General features: G+C 34.6%; 4 protein-coding genes across 9 annotated transcripts; 1 reads left to right on the top strand and 3 right to left on the bottom strand.

The window, feature by feature from the left end:
* Window positions 1-1,579: 1,579 nt before the first annotated feature.
* Window positions 1,580-4,587, bottom strand: LOC142536828 (uncharacterized). Of its 3 annotated transcripts, none has more exons than XM_075642200.1 (4): window positions 2,645-4,587; window positions 2,340-2,552; window positions 1,958-2,128; window positions 1,580-1,829 (listed from the first exon to the last, which is right to left on the bottom strand). In XM_075642200.1, the coding sequence occupies exon 1, from the start codon at window positions 4,553-4,555 to the stop codon at window positions 2,717-2,719; it is 1,839 nt and encodes a 612-aa protein (XP_075498315.1). In that variant the 5' UTR covers window positions 4,556-4,587; the 3' UTR covers window positions 1,580-1,829; window positions 1,958-2,128; window positions 2,340-2,552; window positions 2,645-2,716. The 3 variants fall into 3 exon arrangements, with proteins under 3 accessions (XP_075498315.1, XP_075498316.1, XP_075498314.1); XM_075642201.1 differs by having other exon boundaries at window positions 2,340-2,474; XM_075642199.1 differs by having other exon boundaries at window positions 2,340-4,587.
* Window positions 4,588-5,667: 1,080 nt separating this feature from the next.
* On the bottom strand, window positions 5,668-8,900 carry LOC142538051 (glutamine synthetase nodule isozyme-like). Of its 2 annotated transcripts, XM_075643493.1 has the most exons (12): window positions 8,605-8,845; window positions 7,705-7,744; window positions 7,512-7,615; window positions 7,381-7,429; window positions 7,183-7,289; window positions 7,004-7,091; window positions 6,713-6,841; window positions 6,551-6,625; window positions 6,410-6,463; window positions 6,292-6,329; window positions 6,052-6,211; window positions 5,668-5,971 (listed from the first exon to the last, which is right to left on the bottom strand). In XM_075643493.1, exons 1-12 carry the CDS (start codon window positions 8,676-8,678, stop codon window positions 5,819-5,821), a joined length of 1,071 nt encoding a protein of 356 aa, XP_075499608.1. In that variant the 5' UTR covers window positions 8,679-8,845; the 3' UTR covers window positions 5,668-5,818. The 2 variants fall into 2 exon arrangements, with proteins under 2 accessions (XP_075499608.1, XP_075499609.1); XM_075643494.1 differs by lacking the exon at window positions 6,052-6,211 and having other exon boundaries at window positions 5,668-5,923; window positions 8,605-8,900.
* Window positions 8,901-11,274: 2,374 nt separating this feature from the next.
* On the top strand, window positions 11,275-14,939 carry LOC142536827 (putative disease resistance protein At1g50180). Of its 2 annotated transcripts, none has more exons than XM_075642197.1 (2): window positions 11,275-12,416; window positions 13,119-14,939. In XM_075642197.1, exon 2 carries the CDS (start codon window positions 13,256-13,258, stop codon window positions 14,252-14,254), a length of 999 nt encoding a protein of 332 aa, XP_075498312.1. In that variant the 5' UTR covers window positions 11,275-12,416; window positions 13,119-13,255; the 3' UTR covers window positions 14,255-14,939. The 2 variants fall into 2 exon arrangements, with proteins under 2 accessions (XP_075498312.1, XP_075498313.1); XM_075642198.1 differs by having other exon boundaries at window positions 11,280-12,416.
* Window positions 14,940-15,194: 255 nt separating this feature from the next.
* LOC142536826 (glutamine synthetase cytosolic isozyme 2-like) lies at window positions 15,195-18,396 on the bottom strand. 2 transcript variants are annotated; one of them, XM_075642195.1, is made up of 12 exons: window positions 18,161-18,386; window positions 17,169-17,208; window positions 16,980-17,083; window positions 16,849-16,897; window positions 16,654-16,760; window positions 16,475-16,562; window positions 16,189-16,317; window positions 16,027-16,101; window positions 15,890-15,943; window positions 15,768-15,805; window positions 15,536-15,695; window positions 15,195-15,445 (listed from the first exon to the last, which is right to left on the bottom strand). In XM_075642195.1, the coding sequence occupies exons 1-12, from the start codon at window positions 18,232-18,234 to the stop codon at window positions 15,293-15,295; spliced, it is 1,071 nt and encodes a 356-aa protein (XP_075498310.1). In that variant the 5' UTR covers window positions 18,235-18,386; the 3' UTR covers window positions 15,195-15,292. The 2 variants fall into 2 exon arrangements, with proteins under 2 accessions (XP_075498310.1, XP_075498311.1); XM_075642196.1 differs by lacking the exon at window positions 15,536-15,695 and having other exon boundaries at window positions 15,195-15,397; window positions 18,161-18,396.
* Window positions 18,397-18,587: the final 191 nt, after the last annotated feature.

Genomic DNA, 18,587 nt, shown 5'->3' with positions numbered 1-18,587 from the left:
AACCAAGCAACGTGATCTTATGTTTATTTTACTATCTAATAATATATTACAGTTTCATTTCTTACAGCTTCCCCTAGCTATATAGTCACATAATTTTTAGTTCTACTTTTTATGATGTCTTAAAATCATAATAAAGATTATTGTATTTTGTGACATAATGTCCCATTACTCATATTATAAAGTTTAAAATTCTGGTTGGTATCTAATTGTAGTAAACTTTCTCCTAAACCAGAAATGGAAAAAAAAAAACGCAAAACTGCAAAAGTGTATATATGATATGATTTTACTATAAATCAGTTTTGTTGTTCGACATTCAATTATAACAAAAATATCTCTTACGTCAAAAAAAAAATTAAAAAAGAACTCTAAAATATGTATATGATGTGATTTTACTACATCTCAGCTTCATCCCCACTCTATATATATATATATATAAAGAATGCATTCAGACTGAGTTATATCTTATCATCAATCAAGTACTATATATAATATTATGAAACTAAATTATAAATTGGAAGTTTGAAAATATATGAATGATAGAGACTTATACACTATAATTATTTTCTAACTGAAATTAATTAATCAAAATGTTTTGATCACTTCATGTAGCGTCAGTTTGTTCATTTAGCTGTTTCTTTCAAATAACTAGCCGTCGCACACGCGTTGCGTGTGTCATAAATATATGAGGCTAATATATTAAACCTTCGTGATTTTACAACACTATGAGAGTAAAATCATTTGTTTTTAAAACCCTGAATTTTTCTCGGTGCTGCCCATTTTATATATATTGTTTTAAAACCGTGAAATAACTTGTATAATTAAACTGAGTTAATTATTAAAATGGGCAGCACCGAGAAAAATATGTGAATTATCTAAGCTAAAATATATATTATAGTACAGTGGACTTCATCGTATTCGAGACAGCAAGTGGGAAAAAATAGGTTGTTTATTTAGTTAGGCCAACAGTTTGTTTAGTGTGCGTTTCAGTTTACACTACACACAAATAAATTTTACTTTTACCCATAATTAATGCATACTTAGTGGCAACCAGATGTACCACCGGTAGGCAATCTTCTGTTTTTTTTTCCATTTTAAGTATCAAATTTTCAATGGATACTGTTTCATTCCACATTAACACCCATAAAGAATATATATATATATATATATATATATATATCTGTGTCATATGAATTATACAAGCAAAATTATATAGATACATACATACATACTCTTAATTCATCGATATATGACACGAATAGTATTTCTCGAGCCGCATGTATTTGGGGCAGCTCATTTCTTTACATTGCAATTCAACATTTTTTTTAAAAAAAAATGATTCAGAATAATTTTGGCTGATATCTATCATATGATTACCACATGTAAACGGTTCATTTGATATATTTTTTAGTCGAAATTTAAATCCCCAATTTTACTCTAATAAGATCAAGCAGTAAGGGAAAAAAAACTCTGTTGTCGAAGAATAGTAAGTGAGAGTAAAAAAGCACTTAGTACTACTGTCTTGTTGTGGAGTAGAATCCATTAGGATAAAATAATCAAACCTATAACTGGAGAGTGGACAAGTCGAAAAAGGACCATAAGTAATATATTCTGATATGTTGTAAAGTTCATATATAGGTAGATTCAACTATGTTGTAAATACATAAATGTCTTTATGCATTGTCTGAGTTGTGTTTGAATTACAACTCGTATTGTGAGGCATTCTCCGGAATTCGATCATAAATGACGTACAAAAAGAAATTAGAATGCGGGGCATGAATTCCTCTGTCTTGTGTTGTATAAAATGTTCTGCAAAGCTAATTTGTATGACCCTGTCAATTTTCAAGAGAGTAGGAAACGTTGATCTTTACCTTTTCATCGTTTCACAAAACATATGTAAAGGATTTATTTTAAGCTGCTTTTCGTTTAAAATGAAAGTTGGTGCTCAATGGGGTAATACCTTGTTTATAGACCAGGCATTCGACGTTCAGGGGCGATTACTAGCATTGAAAAAACTCGTGTCCAATCATCTGTCACCCAGCAGACAAAAATAGTATCAGACCAGGTCCTCGAGGTCAACACCACTGCAAAACTCCGGTGCAGCCAAGTTGAGTTTGTTGCAAACTCAAAGCTGCAAGCCAGAAATGAAATAAAGCATTAGTTGAAGAACCTTTCAGTCGCATAAAGGACAAAAAACCTCAGTTTCTAAAGGGGAAGTTATCTATTGCAATTATGCAAGGGCTCGCCCCTTGTACATCATGATTATCACAACATTTTCCACTAGTCTATCTACCTATGATATCGTTTCATGTTCCAATAGCAAGTTATTAGCATGTTCTCACCTAGAAGTGAATTACCAAGCATATTAAAACTTCTGCACAGAGATATTCCGTCTCTTGTACATATGACCCCTTGATCTTTGATTGCCCCCCATTATATCAATCTCCACTGAAGACACAATGTGTTGCCCTGTAGATCTGAAAATAGGTGCAACAAACTCGACACATATGATGGCCCTCTAGCATCATATCCTTGACCATGGATGGCCTTGTGACCTATACTTGAAACAATGTTTGTGAGCCACATGGCACACCAAATTGTTATTACATGGCACACAAGGTATTAACATTCAAGGATGTGCATTCACCTCTTAATATAGAATCCAAGTGGTGGCTAAAATCAACTCGAGATTTCACAATTTTTGTTTTGACTTGATTGATCATCCCCTATGTGAGCTAGTCATTTTACTTAAGGTGCTAATAACAGAAGTGTAAGAAGCATAATCAAGAACAAGCCCTTTAGCACTCCGCAATTTATAGACATCCTTGGGGTTACCATATGTGCAGTGCCCCTCCAATAAGATGTTATATGTAATATCATTTGGATTAACCCCTAAATTAAGCATCGCATTTAGAAGCAAGTCTGCATTTTTCATCTGTCCTTGCTTGCAATACCCATTCATAAGCACATTATAAGTCACAACAGATGGTATATGCCCCTTTTTTTGCATCTCCTTGAGCAGCTTAGAAGCAATCTTAACATCCCCTATCTTACAGAATTCATTAATGACCATTGTATATGTAGCATCGTCAGGCTTCAAACCAACGCTCATCATTTCCCTCAACATTTTTTCTGCATCAAAAGCTTTCCCTTCATGACACAAACCATAAATTAGGGTCGTGTAAACAACATTATCAAGCACAATACTTTCTTTCAGCATTATTTCCCTATATTCAAATGCCTTGTCCAAATCTCCCTCCTTACAAAACCCATCAATTAATGTTGTATATGTGATTTTATCAGGCTTCAATCCCTTTGTACTCATCTCAAAAACAAGGTCTTGTGCTTTATTCATATCTCCCTTCCTGCAAAGACCACTGAGGATCGTATTATAAGTGATCAAATCAGGAGTCAAGCTTTCACTCAACATTCTCTGATATATCTCCATGGCCAAGTCCATCCTACCGTTCTTGCAATGGCCGTTAATCAATGTCGTGAAAGTGACGTAATTTGGAACCAATTCTTTGTTCAACATTTCACTGAACAATTCGTTTGCATCATCCATTTGACCCTCTCTGCACATTCCATTGATTAGAACATTATAAGTATAAATATCAGGTTGAAGCCCACTGGCCTCCAACGAAGCTTTCAACCTAAACCCTTCGTTCGAATCACCAAGCTTAACATAACCATTTATTAGAGTATTGAAAGAAACAACACTTGGCCTTAAACCCCATTTTCCAATTTCACAAAAAATAGACCGGGCGACCATTATTTCTCCTTCTTTACAAAACCTATGCATTAAATTGTTGAAAAAATATAAACTTGCTGGATACCCACATTCCAAAATCTCCTTGTAGAATCCCCATACCGCCTTGAAAGACTTCAACTCCATTAGATGTTCAAGCACTTTCCTACATGCATCAAAGGAAACTCGAAATTTATGTTTTTTAGACAACCTGAAGCACTGTATAGCATCGGAGACAAAGCCCAGTTCTAAATAAGCATTCATTAATCCAGTGAATACATAAAGATCGGATCTTTGGGCACCTTTAGTTTCAAGTATTACTGCAAAAACTGCAGAAGCCGAATTTTTTCCTTTTCTTGAAACAACTGTTTGGAGTAAACTTTTTGCTTCCGAAAGCAATTGGTGGGTGCAAAGAAAGTGGATCATGGTGCAGTAAGAGTGCAAGGTGTGGCGGAAAGTGGAATAACTGTGAGAAGAAAGCCATGTGAAGAAAGAAAATAGACAGTTTGGAGACAGCGAGTCGGGGTTTAGGGTGATAAGGGCTATTATGTGTTGGGGTTCTACAGAAGGGAGAATTTGTTTGAGAGAAGTTTGGAGTGATTTTGAATGGGAATTTTGGATGGCCTGAGAAAGGATTGTGATGATGTGATCCGTGTCCTGCACCGGACAGTGGTTGTCATGCGTAGGAGGTTTGTACCAGGCGACCGCAGCGGAGGAGGAGGAGTACAGGTGGTGTAATCGAGGAGGGAGGAAGAGATGGGGTGATGTTCTTGGTCGCACCAGCCATTTTCTTCCTACTTCAGTTTTCATTAGGTCAGTTTCTGAATGTTGACCTCGTTCCATTTTTTCTTTCTTTTCAATTTTAAGTGTCGGGAAAAAAAATGATATTTATCAAATTAAGTAATTCAATTTATTATTATTATTTAATAATTATGCAATTTCCTCTTATATTATTGAATATTATCAAATGTCTTGCTTTTAAATGCAAAAACAAAAAAAATGTAATTTGGATTTTATCGACAACAATCTTTATTAAAATCCTTAGACAGTCCAAGAAATTGATTTATTCACTCAAAATTTATCAAATTATTTTCTCGATATCCTAATTCCAATTTTTTTTTAATATTTTATGAACAATAAAAACTTATGAGAGACGGTCTTACGGGTTGTATTTTGTAAGATAAATTTTTTATTTGGGTCATCCATAAAAAATATTATTTTTTATGCAAAAAATATTACTTTTTATTGTGAATATCGGTAGGATTGACTCGTCTCACAGATAAAAATTTGTGAGACCGTCTCATAAGAAACCTACTCTTTATGGACATGCAACGTTCCGTGCATTAGTTTATGTTATATATACTCAAAATTTGAAACTTATGATTGTGTGGTTCTATTTCGATTTCATGTTTGTAGGATTTGTGATTAAATCATATATAAATTTTTTAGACATTCGTGATGATATCAAAAAATTATAAACTTCGATTTTTAGGATTTTGATTCATATTTTAAATGAAAAATATTTTAATGTTTAAACAATATTTTTTTTAAAAAAAATAAGAGTCGGTCTCATGTGAAATGATCCCACGAATCAATATATGTAAAACGGATCGAGAAAACTAATATTTTTTACATATAAAATAACAATATTTCATGAGTCGGATCGAGTAAAAGATTCGTCTATCAAAATTAACTTCCAGACATAATTTTAGAATTTGTTGATAACTAATATTTCCAAAGTAGTTCTAAAAAAAATTATAGAATATATCATTATTAATTTTCAAATTGTATCACATAATACTTTTTAGAACAAAGTTTAATTACAAGATACACCAAACATATCAATGAGACACAATCAACAACGGTATCACATAATAACAGTTGATCGAATGCAACAGCCACTGTGGAACTTTGTCGATATATATCAGATTGAACGAAACTCATGCTTTAGGGAACTGGATTCAAACATAGTACAACAAGAAGTAATTTCTAACATAATAAAAGGATTGATGTTCTTTCCGGAACACGTTTATTTGCAAATGAGAAGCAAAATAGACGGCTCATACAAAATGTTCAGGGCTTCCCAAGCAATGTTGTTTCTGCAATCATGGATGTAACAATGTACGGGTCCATGTTCGAAGCTGGCCTCCTGTCCTCGAAGTATCCTTTGCCTTCTTTCTCAGTGTCTCGACCAACGCGGATGGAACCACCACGGCTTGCAACCCCCTATGTGGAACAATGCCGGCAAACTTTAATAGGTTGATTCATTGTGCACGATATTATGATACTAGAATGAGTTATTTTACCCATTCAAAGGTGTTGATGTCAGCAGTTTCGTGTCTTCCTGTTAGTCGACGCTCGTTGCCTTCTCCATAAGCAGCAATGTGCTCCTTGTGCCTCAGTCCTAGCTTTTCAATAGCCTTCTTGATGACTTCGTATCCTCCCTCCTTCCTCATTGACTTCGTGCTAAACCAGAATTCATCGAAGAGATTTAAGTAAGAATTAATTCAAGAATATAATAACATTTTCAAAAATAAAAATATTACCTGTAATTAGTGTGAGCTCCAGCTCCATTCCAGTCGCCCTGTGTAAACAGACACAAGAAACGCTGTTTAATTCTCCGATTATACTATATATGATAAATTCAGTGGTGGAAAGGTTTACCTGAATAGGTACGGGATCAAAAGATAGCACCACCCCAGCAATCTCAGTGATCCTCTGTCAACAAAAGAATAAAACTTTTTAACATGATCATCGAGGCAATCTAATTCATACCTTTCATTTAACAGGAAATTTTTTTATTACCTCGAGAATGTAACGAGCAATCCACACCTCATCAGATGCAGCAATGCCAACAGAGGGTCCAACTTGGAATTCCCACTGATAAAGCAGATACAGAACACATATACACAAACTTCAACACTTACTTAAAAGGTATGTATAGAATAAGAGGTGTTGGACGTTCACCTGGCCGGGCATCACTTCACCGTTGACGCCAGTAATGTTGATTCCAGCATAAAGGCATGCCTTGTAGTGTGCATCGACTATATCACGTCCAAAAGCTTTGTCGGCTCCAACACCACAGTAATATGGCCCCTAAATTGCAAGAAAGGACTGAAATATAGTGGATATAGAATTGGAAATGGGAGAGAAACACATGATCGACAATCCCGCATCAGCTTCTCAGCAAATTGTAGTTTTGGAATCGAATTATGCTATCAGGAAATAAAAAAGGACCGTCATACGGGTGATAATCACCTGAGGTCCAGGATAACCACCAAGAGGCCATCCAAGAGGCCACTTAACATTCTTTTGCAAAAGTGCGTATTCTTGCTCAATACCATACCTAAAATGAAAATTTTAAAAATAAAACAAAACAAATAAAAGAAACAGAGAAATGAGTAGAAATATTCTGCACCAGAATGGAAAAATGGTACCATGGTTCTTCGGCTTGGAGGTCAGGATGGTCGAAAATCTTGGCTGCATTATATCTCTTGTTCGTTGGAATCGGGTCGCCAGAAGGAGTGTAACAATCACACAGCACCTGTAGTTTGGACACAAAATCATCACTTATCTACTCAAATTTGGAGGCTTATGGTAAACAAAATTTTTGGATGGTACAAGAAGTAACTCACTAATATGTTATTTCCCCTCCTGAATGGATCCTTGAATATTGCTTGAGGACTGTTTCATTGCATAAAAAAATGCATCATTTGTTGAACCTTTTCTAAAGAAACATATTATGACAAAACTGGAATAGTCATACTAAATGATGACTTCACTGTCTTCTCCTGGAGCTTGGCCTGTGCTCGACCCATCGTAGTTCCACTTGGGAAGTTTTGAAAGATCGGAAACAGGTCCCGGAAGAGACTGCCAAAATCAAACAACTTGGTTCAATAACCTTATAACCGTGACGATGAACTCAGATAAACTATTTGAGAAACGGAGGATTTGCATACCCTTGCCTTACTCCTGATGTCAATTCCAGAGCCACCAATCCTGCATATATTAATAAGACACCATACTTTCGCTTTAACAATCATCGGAATAAGAAAGGTCACGCGTAAAATTCATATTGGATTATTTGATGACCCCCTGACAAAATAGATAGGCTAAAAACTAGATGTGATCCTCAAATGTTACATTTGAACACAGTTTTTTAAAAGACACTACTTCGTCCGATCAAAAATTATACTGCTGTTAGACTAGATTTGATCTCTCATGGAATAGAGCACCATGAATTTGACTGAAAATACACCATAAAAACCGAAAGGCGCGACGTAGCCCTCTTTTCTAGTTCTTAAGCGCATTAAATCAGCAGAAATTGTGTATATTCAAGAATAACAATTTCCCAGTAGCCAGAATAATATAATAGGATAAGAAGAAAAATGCAAGGGCAGCCCTCGAGCAAAAAATAAAAATGTAACCATATTTTTTTACAAAAAATCAAATTTTAACCTCTTAGGAACCCCCACAATTATGCAATCTCTGCTACGAGAAGAACAAAATGCATAGGCATAAACCAAAAAAATCATCACTTTTTTCAAAACTTACAAACTCCACCAAAGCGAAACTAAGCAAGAAACGAGTAACGGGAAAAAAGAAAAGATGTATTCAAGTAGCAATATATCAACACAATATATACTAAGCATCGATCCATTCAATTAGATCGAGTATCTCTGTGGATAGAAAATCTTTCAACCAGAGTGAACTTCAATCTTGTTCAGGAATCAAAACAATACAATAATGGTGTAAATAATGATAACATAACACTCATTCTGCTTGAAAACTGTGGAGAAACATATTAGTAAACAAACTAAGTCAATGTAAACTCAGAAAGCACAAAAGAAAACACTGACCAGATATACTCTGCAATGATCTTATCAGTGCATTCTGAGAGGTTGAAGTTGACGAGATCCGAGAGCAACGACATTCTTCAAGAATATCTGCAAGTTCTCTTCGAACAATAAATTATTTGGGTTGGAATGCATCTGCTTCAACAGGCACAAACCATTTTTATAGTGGGAAATCAGCAGTTATCCATGAATAATTATTTATGAAACAACAAATTCTTTAAAATATGGTTCTGACATATGAATATTCAAGAAGTGTGACGTGGGGGTTCGTTATATTTTTGGAATTGAACATTTTTAAAATTGGATAAACTTTTTGGAATTATAATATTTTAATTGAGCAGCGATTGATTCTTCTACCACGTCTTGTATGTTTATGCATTTGCAATATTAATATGTCCGTTTAGTCCAAATCCCAGTTCTAAGTAAGCAGTAGTTAATCCAGTGAATCCATAAAGATCAGATCTTTTGGTACCTTTGGTTCAATTATTACTGCAAATGCAAAAACCGCAGAAGCCAAATTCTTTCCTTTTCTTGAAACAACTGTTTGGAGTAATCTTTTCGCTTCCGAAATCAATAGGCTGGTGCAAAGAAAGTGGATCATCGTGCAGTAAGAGTGCAAGGTGCGGCGGAAAGTGGAGTTGCTGTGAGAAGAAAGAAAACAGACAACGTATAGGCAAAAACTCGTACGAGACAATCCGTATTTTGTGAAATAAATATCTTATTTAGATATACATAAAAAAATATTATTTTTTATTGTGAATATCGATAAGTGTGACCCGTCTCACAATTAGGTCAAGTGTTGGAAAAAATATCATTAATTCATAATTATATTATTGTATATTATCAATTATCATATTTTTTTAATTTAGTTATGGTGCATATTAACAAAGCAAATCTAATAAATAAGTGACATATTATTGATACATATAAAAATTGACACCGTTGATGAATAACATAACAAAACGATCATAATTTTATCGGATTACGTAATAAAATGGAATGGAACGTGGATTATATTGATAGTAATTTACATTCATGACAATGCAAGGTTCCATTTTCGATTTCTTATTTCTAAGAATTGCAATTGAATTATAAAATTATTAATCAAATTTTAATATTGGTGGTATCAAAACTAAAAAATTGTTAAATTTTCAGTTTTTGGGAGACATTAAGAATTTGATTCATGTTTTAAATGTATTTTAAGGTTTAGACAATGTCTTTCTATATTTTATATCTCCATATCCATATTATATTAGATATTATTTATATTATATATATTATTGTATTTGGTGTTCTTTTGCTTTGCACTTCATTTGTGATTTTTTAGGTGGGAATTTTTTGGAAAAAGAGATAATAAAAATAGGGTTATAAAAGGGATATAATTTATCTACATTTTAATAAAAATGAAAAAATAAAAAGATAGATTTTTGTTTTTCAAACTGTTTGGGGAATAAAGCTGAATTTCTTTTTGTTTACTCAAAAAAGAGTTTTGTTTGATACTAGGAAATAAAAAAAAAATTTATTAGATGAGATGAAATATATTTTTATTAAATTAATGTTTGCTAAAATATTTGCTTGATTTTAGATTATCTATCGGTGAAAAGTTTTTAAATTTAAAACATTTTAAATTTAATTTTCTGTTTTTATATAATTTTTTGTTTTATTATCGTGAATATTTTCAAATATCAATATAAAAATATTGTTCCCTCAAAAAATATAAAAATATGGTCAAAAATTATGTATTATATGTGAATTTAGATATTAAAAAAACGCATTGTAAACTATATTTATATATACACCTACATAAAAGTGAATTAAAAAAATTAATCATGAATTAACAACTTCACATTTATTTTACTTTAAAAAAAACAAGTTACGGATATAACCGTCAAAAACACAATTTCATTATAAAAGGAAAGTAGTAATATCGTAAATCCTAATTAGTTAAATTCAATGTGCAGTTAATTGAATTATAATTTAATCCAATTCATTGTTTGAAAGGCATTTATCTTCCTATCTTACTATATAATTATATAGTAAAAATCCTTTCAAAACAAAAATATCATGCAAATTAGTCATTTTATTTGGTTTTTGAAGTCATTAGATGTTTTTTTTTTACTAAAATAACAAACACACTATGCTTTTTGATTTTGTTATTAACAAAAATGTCACTAACTTTTGAAAAACGTATATCTCTTGTAAGGTAGTCTCACGAGTTTGTATCTATGAGAAGGGTTAATCCTACCAATATTTACAATAAAAATTAATATTTTTAGCATAAAAAATAATACTTTTTATGGATGACACAAACAAGAGATATGTCTCACAAAATACGACATGTGAGACCGTCTTACATAGGTTTTTTCAATTGTGTTTTGATTATTTGTTTACTAGAACTTTATATTTTTTGTATTTTTAAATTTTACAATTTTTTTTGGGTTTTTGGTTTTAAAAAAAAAACGAAATACTAGTATCAATAATAATGTTTTGAAGATAAACTCCATATAAAAAAAACAATAATAGAAAGTTATTAAAGAAATATTACATTGTTCAAAGTGTTTTTTTTTAACATTCTAGAAAGAGTTATTAAAGAAATATAACATTTGGTCGTGTTTTTTTAACATGCTTTGAATTTTTGTTCTATTCTTAACCTTCCCACTTTCCATAAAAATACCTACCACATGTGGACAATGAGTAAACAGTGCGTAGGTCCAATGCTTATCTTTGCGTGAATACAGATTTTTCCGCTACATCTTCTTCCAAAAAATCTTGACTAGCTAAAAGATGGTGGATGCTGCTGCAACAATAGCTTTGGAAGCGCTGCGTGACCTATTCATGGAAGAAGTGAGGTTTTTTATCAGGTGTTGAAGGTCAGGTTGAGGATGTTGCAAGGGATCTTCAAGCGATGCGCGGTTTCTTGAAGGATGCCAACAAGAGGCAGGACAGATACAACTCAGACAGCGTGGGTAAATGGGTTTTAGAACTCATGGATCTGGCAACAAGAGCTGAGGATGTTCTTGAAAAGTATGCCGTTGAAGTTGCATCAAAGAGAGGAGCCAAGAACTTGAAAAAAAGGCTCAAAAGACTCAATTGCATATTGGGTGAGTGTTTGGCTATTCACGAGATAGGGAAGGAGGCTGGAGGAATTATGTCCTGCATGGATAAACTCACCAAAGATCTAGTTTCTATAAGTAATGGGGATCAGGGGTCATCAAGTTTCGAGTGCAATGATGATCAACGTTTGCTAAGACAGACATACTGTCATGAGATTGAAGAGCACTTCGTTGGGATGAAAAATGACATAGACCTTCTCGTATTACGTATGAAAAATGATGATAGGTCATCTCGAGTGGTTTCTATATGTGGGATGGGTGGTTTGGGGAAGACGACTCTTGCCAGAAAAATTTACCAAGACAAGGCTGTACTCTTCTGTTTTGAAGCTCGTGCTTGGGTGTGCATTACGCAGAAATTTCAAGCAAAAGCTGTTTTCCGAGAGATATTGAGGCAACTTCTTTCGGGAGAAAACAATGAACGAGTGATGAGAATGGAGGAAGTGAAGTTGGTGACAGAACTATACAATATACAGAAACTGAAGAAGTGTCTGGTGGTTCTTGATGATATATGGGAAATGGATCATTGGGATATCTTAAAGAAAGCATTTCCGCTTGCGGAATCGAATTCCAAAATTTTGCTCACCACGCGAAATCAAAGGATTGCAGACACAGAATTTGTCGACAAACTAGAGTTCATGACAGAGGATGAAAGTTGGGATCTGCTTCAAAAGATAGCTCTTCCTCCCATCCATGAATCTGAAGGTTAGTTTTCTGTTGGTTGATTCTTGTATCCAGATTTTGATTTGTTTTTTTTTTCATTCCTTGACGCCAATGCCGAATTCATATGAATGTATCTCTTTTTCCACTGGATTTCCTTGCTTTCACCTATATGCAATAAAATAAAAACATGATTACAATTATGAATACTAATTTAAACCATTAAAATTCTCCTAATCTTAAAAATTTGGCTCAAATAATTACATCAAAAAAAAAAAAAAAATCAAGACTACATACGAAGAATATTTCATTTTAATTCTCAAAACATCGAGATGTTGACCAACAATGGTGTTTCAAACACTTTAAACTTGCAATCAAAGATCTTTATCAGCTCAAGATTAAGGTGATATTAAGACAATCTAGTGAAACTAATTTTAAGTGGTCAAATTACAAATATAATCTCAAGTGGTCCAATTCAAGATATACTTAAATAAAATCAAAACAATCTTATCGGTATAAATACTTGGTTGTCTACTTTTATCAGTCGCCTTTTTTTAGTACTGGAAAACAATATGAAATTGTTAGGGTAACCTGTTCTTTTAGAATATGAAATCATGAGATATGAAATAGCCTTATTGTATTTTATAAGTTATATTTAAAGATTTATCGAACCTGTTATTTGTTTATTGTTATGTACTAATGACATCCAGATAGAGATTGATTTATGTTTGCCAATTTTGCACACAGCTAACTAGAAACAGTTCGAGGCTATAGGAAGGGAATTGGTACACAAATGTGGCTGTCTACCCCTGGCAGTATCTGTTATTGGTGGAATTTTGCGAGGACAACATTATTTAGGGGACTGGAAACAGGTCCTCGAGAATATGGATTCGCACCTGAAGCATGGGAAAGGTGTTTACGCAACCGATAAAAGGGTAGAGCAGGTGCTAAACTTGAGTTACAACGTGTTGCCTTACTACCTGAAGTTATGTTTTCTGTATTTAGGATGCTTTCCGGAGGACAAGGATATACATGCGGAAGATGTTTATTTGATATGGATGGCAGAAGGTTTGGTTTCATCGTATGATAAAGGGCGAAATGAAACTCTTTGGGATGTTGCGGAACATTATCTAAATGAGTTGGCAAGCAAATGCATGGTTCATGTGAAATTAGTGACTCATACAAGAACATCTGAGAGTTTTAAATCATGTTGCCTTCATGATATGTTGAGAGATCTATGTTTGTCAAAGGGAATAGAAAAGGAGTTTTTTGAGGTCATGGATTCTCAAAAGCATTGTGGTTCATCTCAGGGAAAAGTTCGAAGGTTAGCAATCAATTTGGACGATGTCGGAGCATGTAGTGTTGTACAGTTCAAAAATGCAAACTTACGATCTCTTCTATTGCTATGCAACGGGGACATAGGATATTATAACAGTACTAACATCTTGGAAAATCTACTCAACGACGTATTGCTCAGATCTCTCAAAGTGTTGGTATTGGAAAACTGCAAGTTTGAGGATGGAAAGTTACCACATGCTGTGAGAAAACTAGTGATGCTCAAGCATTTGAGTATAAGAAATAGCGTCCGCCATGAGGTACCAGAATTCGTCTGCAAACTTCCATGTTTACAATCAATGGATCTGCGAGTGAAATTATATATTATGTTACCAAATTCGATTGATAAGATGGGACGATTGAGGCATCTCTTTCTGACACAGAACGTGATAGGCAAGATTGATGGTGGGAGACTAAGACTCGATGGCTTAACGGAATTGGAGACATTGATTGGGTTCAATAGTGAAATCTTTGATTCTAACATCTCCTCAACTCCAGCGTTTTCGTGGGTGTGTTATTGGTATAGAAAGCTTTTCTGTGGTTGTTGATCACATCGCTAAACTCAAGGATCAGATTCGGGAGGCAAGTTTAGAAATTTCTATGACAGATTTGACTTCCGAAGAAGGTTCACTTCTCATTGATTCGTTAATGCATTGCCCACTCAGTTATTTGAAAATTGATGGGGAATTGAGCAGAATGCCGAATTGGGACCCTCAAGTACTCCAGAATCTTAGCACTTTGATCCTTTATCGTAGTGTAATTTGGGAAGATACGATGGAAACATTACAACATCTTCCCACGCTAGAAGACTTCATTTGTGCTTTGAGGCATTTGTTGGCACAGAAATGGTTTGTCGGAGTAAAGGATTTCCTCAGCTCAAGAGTCTTAAACTTGGTTTTTGACCAATTTAGTGGAATGGAGAGTTGAAGAAGAGGCAATGCCAAATCTGTCGGATCTCACTATCTATGAATGTCCAGAATTGATGATGATTCCAGAAGGAATGATTTTCATGGCTTCCATCACAAACCTGACCATTTTTGAAATGCCCAGGAATTTCATTGAGCGGTTGAGAAGAGAAGAATACCACAAAATCAGTCATATACCATTAATTGATTTGGGAAACCTCCTAGCAGCCCTCTTTGATTTTTTTACCAGCTAGCTAGTTTTCTTGAAGAAAGGAAATTTGTGTACTGAAACTCATGCAATTGGGAACTGCATTCCATAGTTACTCCATTGGATGAACAAAAGCATTGATCATTATCTGAAAAATAAAACATTGAGACAACATTCACTTTCTTTCTCTTGACACACAGCTGAAATTTTGTATTAAAAGAGGAAAATCAATCCTTACACTTTTATTAATAATCATGGTGTGGAGTTATTTTACAAACTGGATCAACAAGAGAGGAGAGCTCACTCAATCTTGTACATGATCCAAGCATGTATTACAAGTAATATCTAACATATGACTACTATATGGAAAACAAGTAGACGAATTGATGTTCTATTCTTAAAAACGCGTTTCTTTGTAAATGTGAACAAAATAGCACTCCCAAATTCATGGTAATGCTGCTCATACAAAATGTTCAAGGCTTCCCAAGCAAGGTTGTCTCTGCAATCATGGATGTAACAACGTACGGGTCCATATTCGAAGCTGGCCTCCTGTCCTCAAAGTATCCTTTGCCTTCTTTCTCAGTGTCTCGACCCACACGGATGGAAGCACCGCGGTTTGCAACCCCCTGTCCGAAACAATGCCAACGAACTTTAATTCGTTTGATTTTTTTTTGCATGTAATACACAGTATACGATACTAGAATGTGTTATTTTACCCATTTGAAGGTGTTAATGTCTGCAGTTTCATGTCTTCCTGTGAGACGACGCTCGTTGCCTTCCCCATAGGCAGCAATGTGCTCCTTGTGCCTAAGTCCTAGCTTTGCAATAGCCTTCTTGATGACTTCAAATCCTCCCTCCTTCCTCATAGACTTCGTGCTAAACCAACATTCATCAACAGAGATTTAGTACGAATTAATTAGAGATTGATTACAAAACTAGAAACATTACCTGTAATTAGTGTGAGCTCCAGCTCCATTCCAGTCGCCCTATGCAAACAATTCAAGAAACCATGTTTAGTGCTCCGATTGTATTTAACATCCAATGAAAAGTCGGTGGGGGAAAGGTTTTACCTGAATAGGTTTGGGATCAAAAGATAGCACAACCCCAGCAATCTCAGTGATCCTCTGTTCAACAGAAAAATAAACTTTTCAACATGATCATCGAGTCAATCTAATGGATATCTTTCACTCAACGGGAAATTTATTACCTCGAGAATGTAACGAGCAATCCACACCTCATCAGATGCAGCAATGCCAACAGAGGGTCCAACTTGGAATTCCCACTGATAAAGCAGATACAGAACTCATATACACAAACTTCAACACTTACTTAAAAGGTATGTATAGGATAAGAGGTGTTGGACGTTTACCTGGCCGGGCATCACTTCACCGTTGATGCCACTAATGTTGATTCCAGCATAAAGGCACGCCTTGTAGTGTGCATCGACTATATCACGTCCAAAAGCTTTGTCGGCTCCAACACCACAGTAATATGGCCCCTAAATTGCAAGAAAAGAGTGAAATATAGCAGATGATAGACTATCCCACACCGGCTTCTCAGCAAATCGTGGTTGTATGTTAATCTTCAGACTAGTATTTCAGGTTTGAATTATGCTATCAGGAAATAAAAAGGGCGATCATACGGGTGATAATCACCTGAGGTCCAGGATAACCACCAGTAGGCCATCCAAGAGGCCACTTAACAGTCTTTTGCAGAAGTGTGTATTCTTGTTCGATACCATACCTAAAATGAAAATTTTAAAAATAAAACAAATAAATAACAAGAAACAGAGAAAGTAGTAGAAAATTTCTGCACCAGAATAGAAAATTGGTACCATGTTTCTTCGGCTTGGACATCGGGATGGCTGAAAATCTTGGCTGCATTATATCTCTTGTTCGTTGGAATCGGTTCGCCAAAAGGAGTGTAACAATCACACATCACCTGTAGTTGAGACACAAAATTATCACTATCTACTCAGATTTGGAAGCTAACGGTAAACAAAATTTCGATGGTACAAGAAGTAACTCACTAATATGTTGTTTCCCCTCCTGAATGGGTCCTTGAATATGGCTTGAGGACTGTTTCATTGCATAAAAAAATGCATCATTTGTTGAACCTTTTCTAAAGAAACATATTATGACAAAACTGGAATAGTCATACTAAATGATGACTTCACTGTCTTCTCCTGGAGCTTGGCCTGTGCTCGACCCATCGTAGTTCCACTTGGGAAGTTTTGAAGGGTCGGTAACTGGTCCCGGAACAGTCTGACAAAACCAAACAACTTGGCTCAATAACCTTAAAACAGCCATGATAAACTCAAACTATTTGAAAATGTGATGATTTACATACCCTTGCTTTACTCCTGATGTCTATTCCAGAGCCACCAATCCTGCATATATTCGACACCACACTTTCGCATTAGAAATCATCGGAATAAGAAGGTTACGCATAAAATACATATTGGATTATTTGATGATCCCTGACAAAATAGATAGGCTAAAAACTAGATGTGATCCTCAGATGTTACATTTGAACACAGTTTTATAAAAGACACTACTTCATCCGATCAAAATTGATACTGCTGTTAGACTAGATTTGATCTCTCATGGAATAGAGCACCATGAATTTGATAGAAAATAAACCATAAAACTAACCCTTTTTCTAGTTTCATAGCGCATTGAGAGAGTGATTGCAGCTTCTAAAAAAATTATTAATTTACAAAGAATAATTTCTTTTAAATCACCAGGAAATTGTATGTTGAAGAACAAATACTTCCTAGTAGGCCAGAATAATATAAAAGAATAAGTAGAAAATATGCAAATCCAAGGGCAGCCAGCCCTCGAGCAAAAATAAAAAATAAAACTTTTAACCCAATCGTTGATTAGGCTAGCCGGACCAGAGCCCTTCATAATTATGCAATCTCTGCTACGAGAAGAACAAAATGGGTAGACATAAACTAAAAAAACCATTACTTTTTCAAATCTTACATATTAACTCCACTAAACAAGAAACTGTATATTAGCCAATATATACTACGTAGCAATCCATTCAAAAATATTTGTGTATGTCTGTGGATAGAAAATCTTTCCACCAGAGTGAACTAACTATAAACTTGTTCAGGAATCCAAACAATACAAAAATGGTGTAAACTATGACAGCATAATACTCATTCTGCTTCAAAACTCTTGTGAAAACAAACAAAGCCAACGAAAACACAATGATCCGAACGAATGCCGCAGAAAATACAAAGAGAACGCAGCGTTGGAATGGCATAATGGAAGAGGCCAAGGTTAGATACCCCGGCCCCGTTGTAACCAAAAAATTACAAAGAAAACACTGACCAGATATATTCTGCAACGATCTTATCAGTGCACTCTGAGAGGTTGAAGTTAATGAGATCCGAAAGCAACGACATGCTTCAAGAATATCAGCAAATTCTCTTCAATAAATAGATTTTTTGGATTGGAATGTATCGGTTTCAAGAGGCACAAGCCATTTTTATAGTGGGAAATCAGCAGTTGCTGGCTATATTTTTGGATTAAACATTTTTCTAAATTGAATAAAATTTCAAATTGAACAGTGTTGGTTATATATCTATGCAACACCAAAGAGTAGATTTGTTGACAGACCTTGTTGGGGAATCTTGAATTGGATTCTCAACCGGCACTTGTATATTATTATTATTATTGATATTATATACGACAAAAATTTGCGTTAGACGGTCTCGTGGGTCGTATTTTGTGAAAATCATATCTTATTTGGGTCATC

The sequence above is a fragment of the Primulina tabacum genome, chromosome 2 (assembly GCF_025594145.1).
Source record: "Primulina tabacum isolate GXHZ01 chromosome 2, ASM2559414v2, whole genome shotgun sequence".
In the NCBI taxonomy this organism is placed as follows: domain Eukaryota; kingdom Viridiplantae; phylum Streptophyta; class Magnoliopsida; order Lamiales; family Gesneriaceae; genus Primulina; species Primulina tabacum.
Note: the sequence above shows the minus strand (reverse complement) of the source record. Positions and strands in the feature narration are given on the sequence as shown.

Coding starts and splice junctions, on each gene's coding strand:
- LOC142536827 (XM_075642197.1), top strand. CDS start 13,256: ATGGATTCGCACCTGAAGCATGGGAAAGGTGTTTACGCAACCGATAAA.
- LOC142538051 (XM_075643493.1), bottom strand. CDS start 8,678: ATGTCGTTGCTCTCGGATCTCGTCAACTTCAACCTCTCAGAATGCACT. Junction 7,430..7,511: donor GACAGTGAAGTCATCATTTA/GTATGACTATTC, acceptor GCAATGAAACAG/TCCTCAAGCAATATTCAAGG. Junction 6,330..6,409: donor TTGATCCCGTACCTATTCAG/GTAAACCTTTCC, acceptor CTGTTTACACAG/GGCGACTGGAATGGAGCTGG.
- LOC142536828 (XM_075642199.1), bottom strand. CDS start 4,555: ATGAAAACTGAAGTAGGAAGAAAATGGCTGGTGCGACCAAGAACATCA.
- LOC142536826 (XM_075642195.1), bottom strand. CDS start 18,234: ATGTCGTTGCTTTCGGATCTCATTAACTTCAACCTCTCAGAGTGCACT. Junction 17,209..18,160: donor ATCGTTGCAGAATATATCTG/GTCAGTGTTTTC, acceptor GAATATATGCAG/GATTGGTGGCTCTGGAATAG. Junction 15,446..15,535: donor ACATTAACACCTTCAAATGG/GTAAAATAACAC, acceptor TGTTTCGGACAG/GGGGTTGCAAACCGCGGTGC.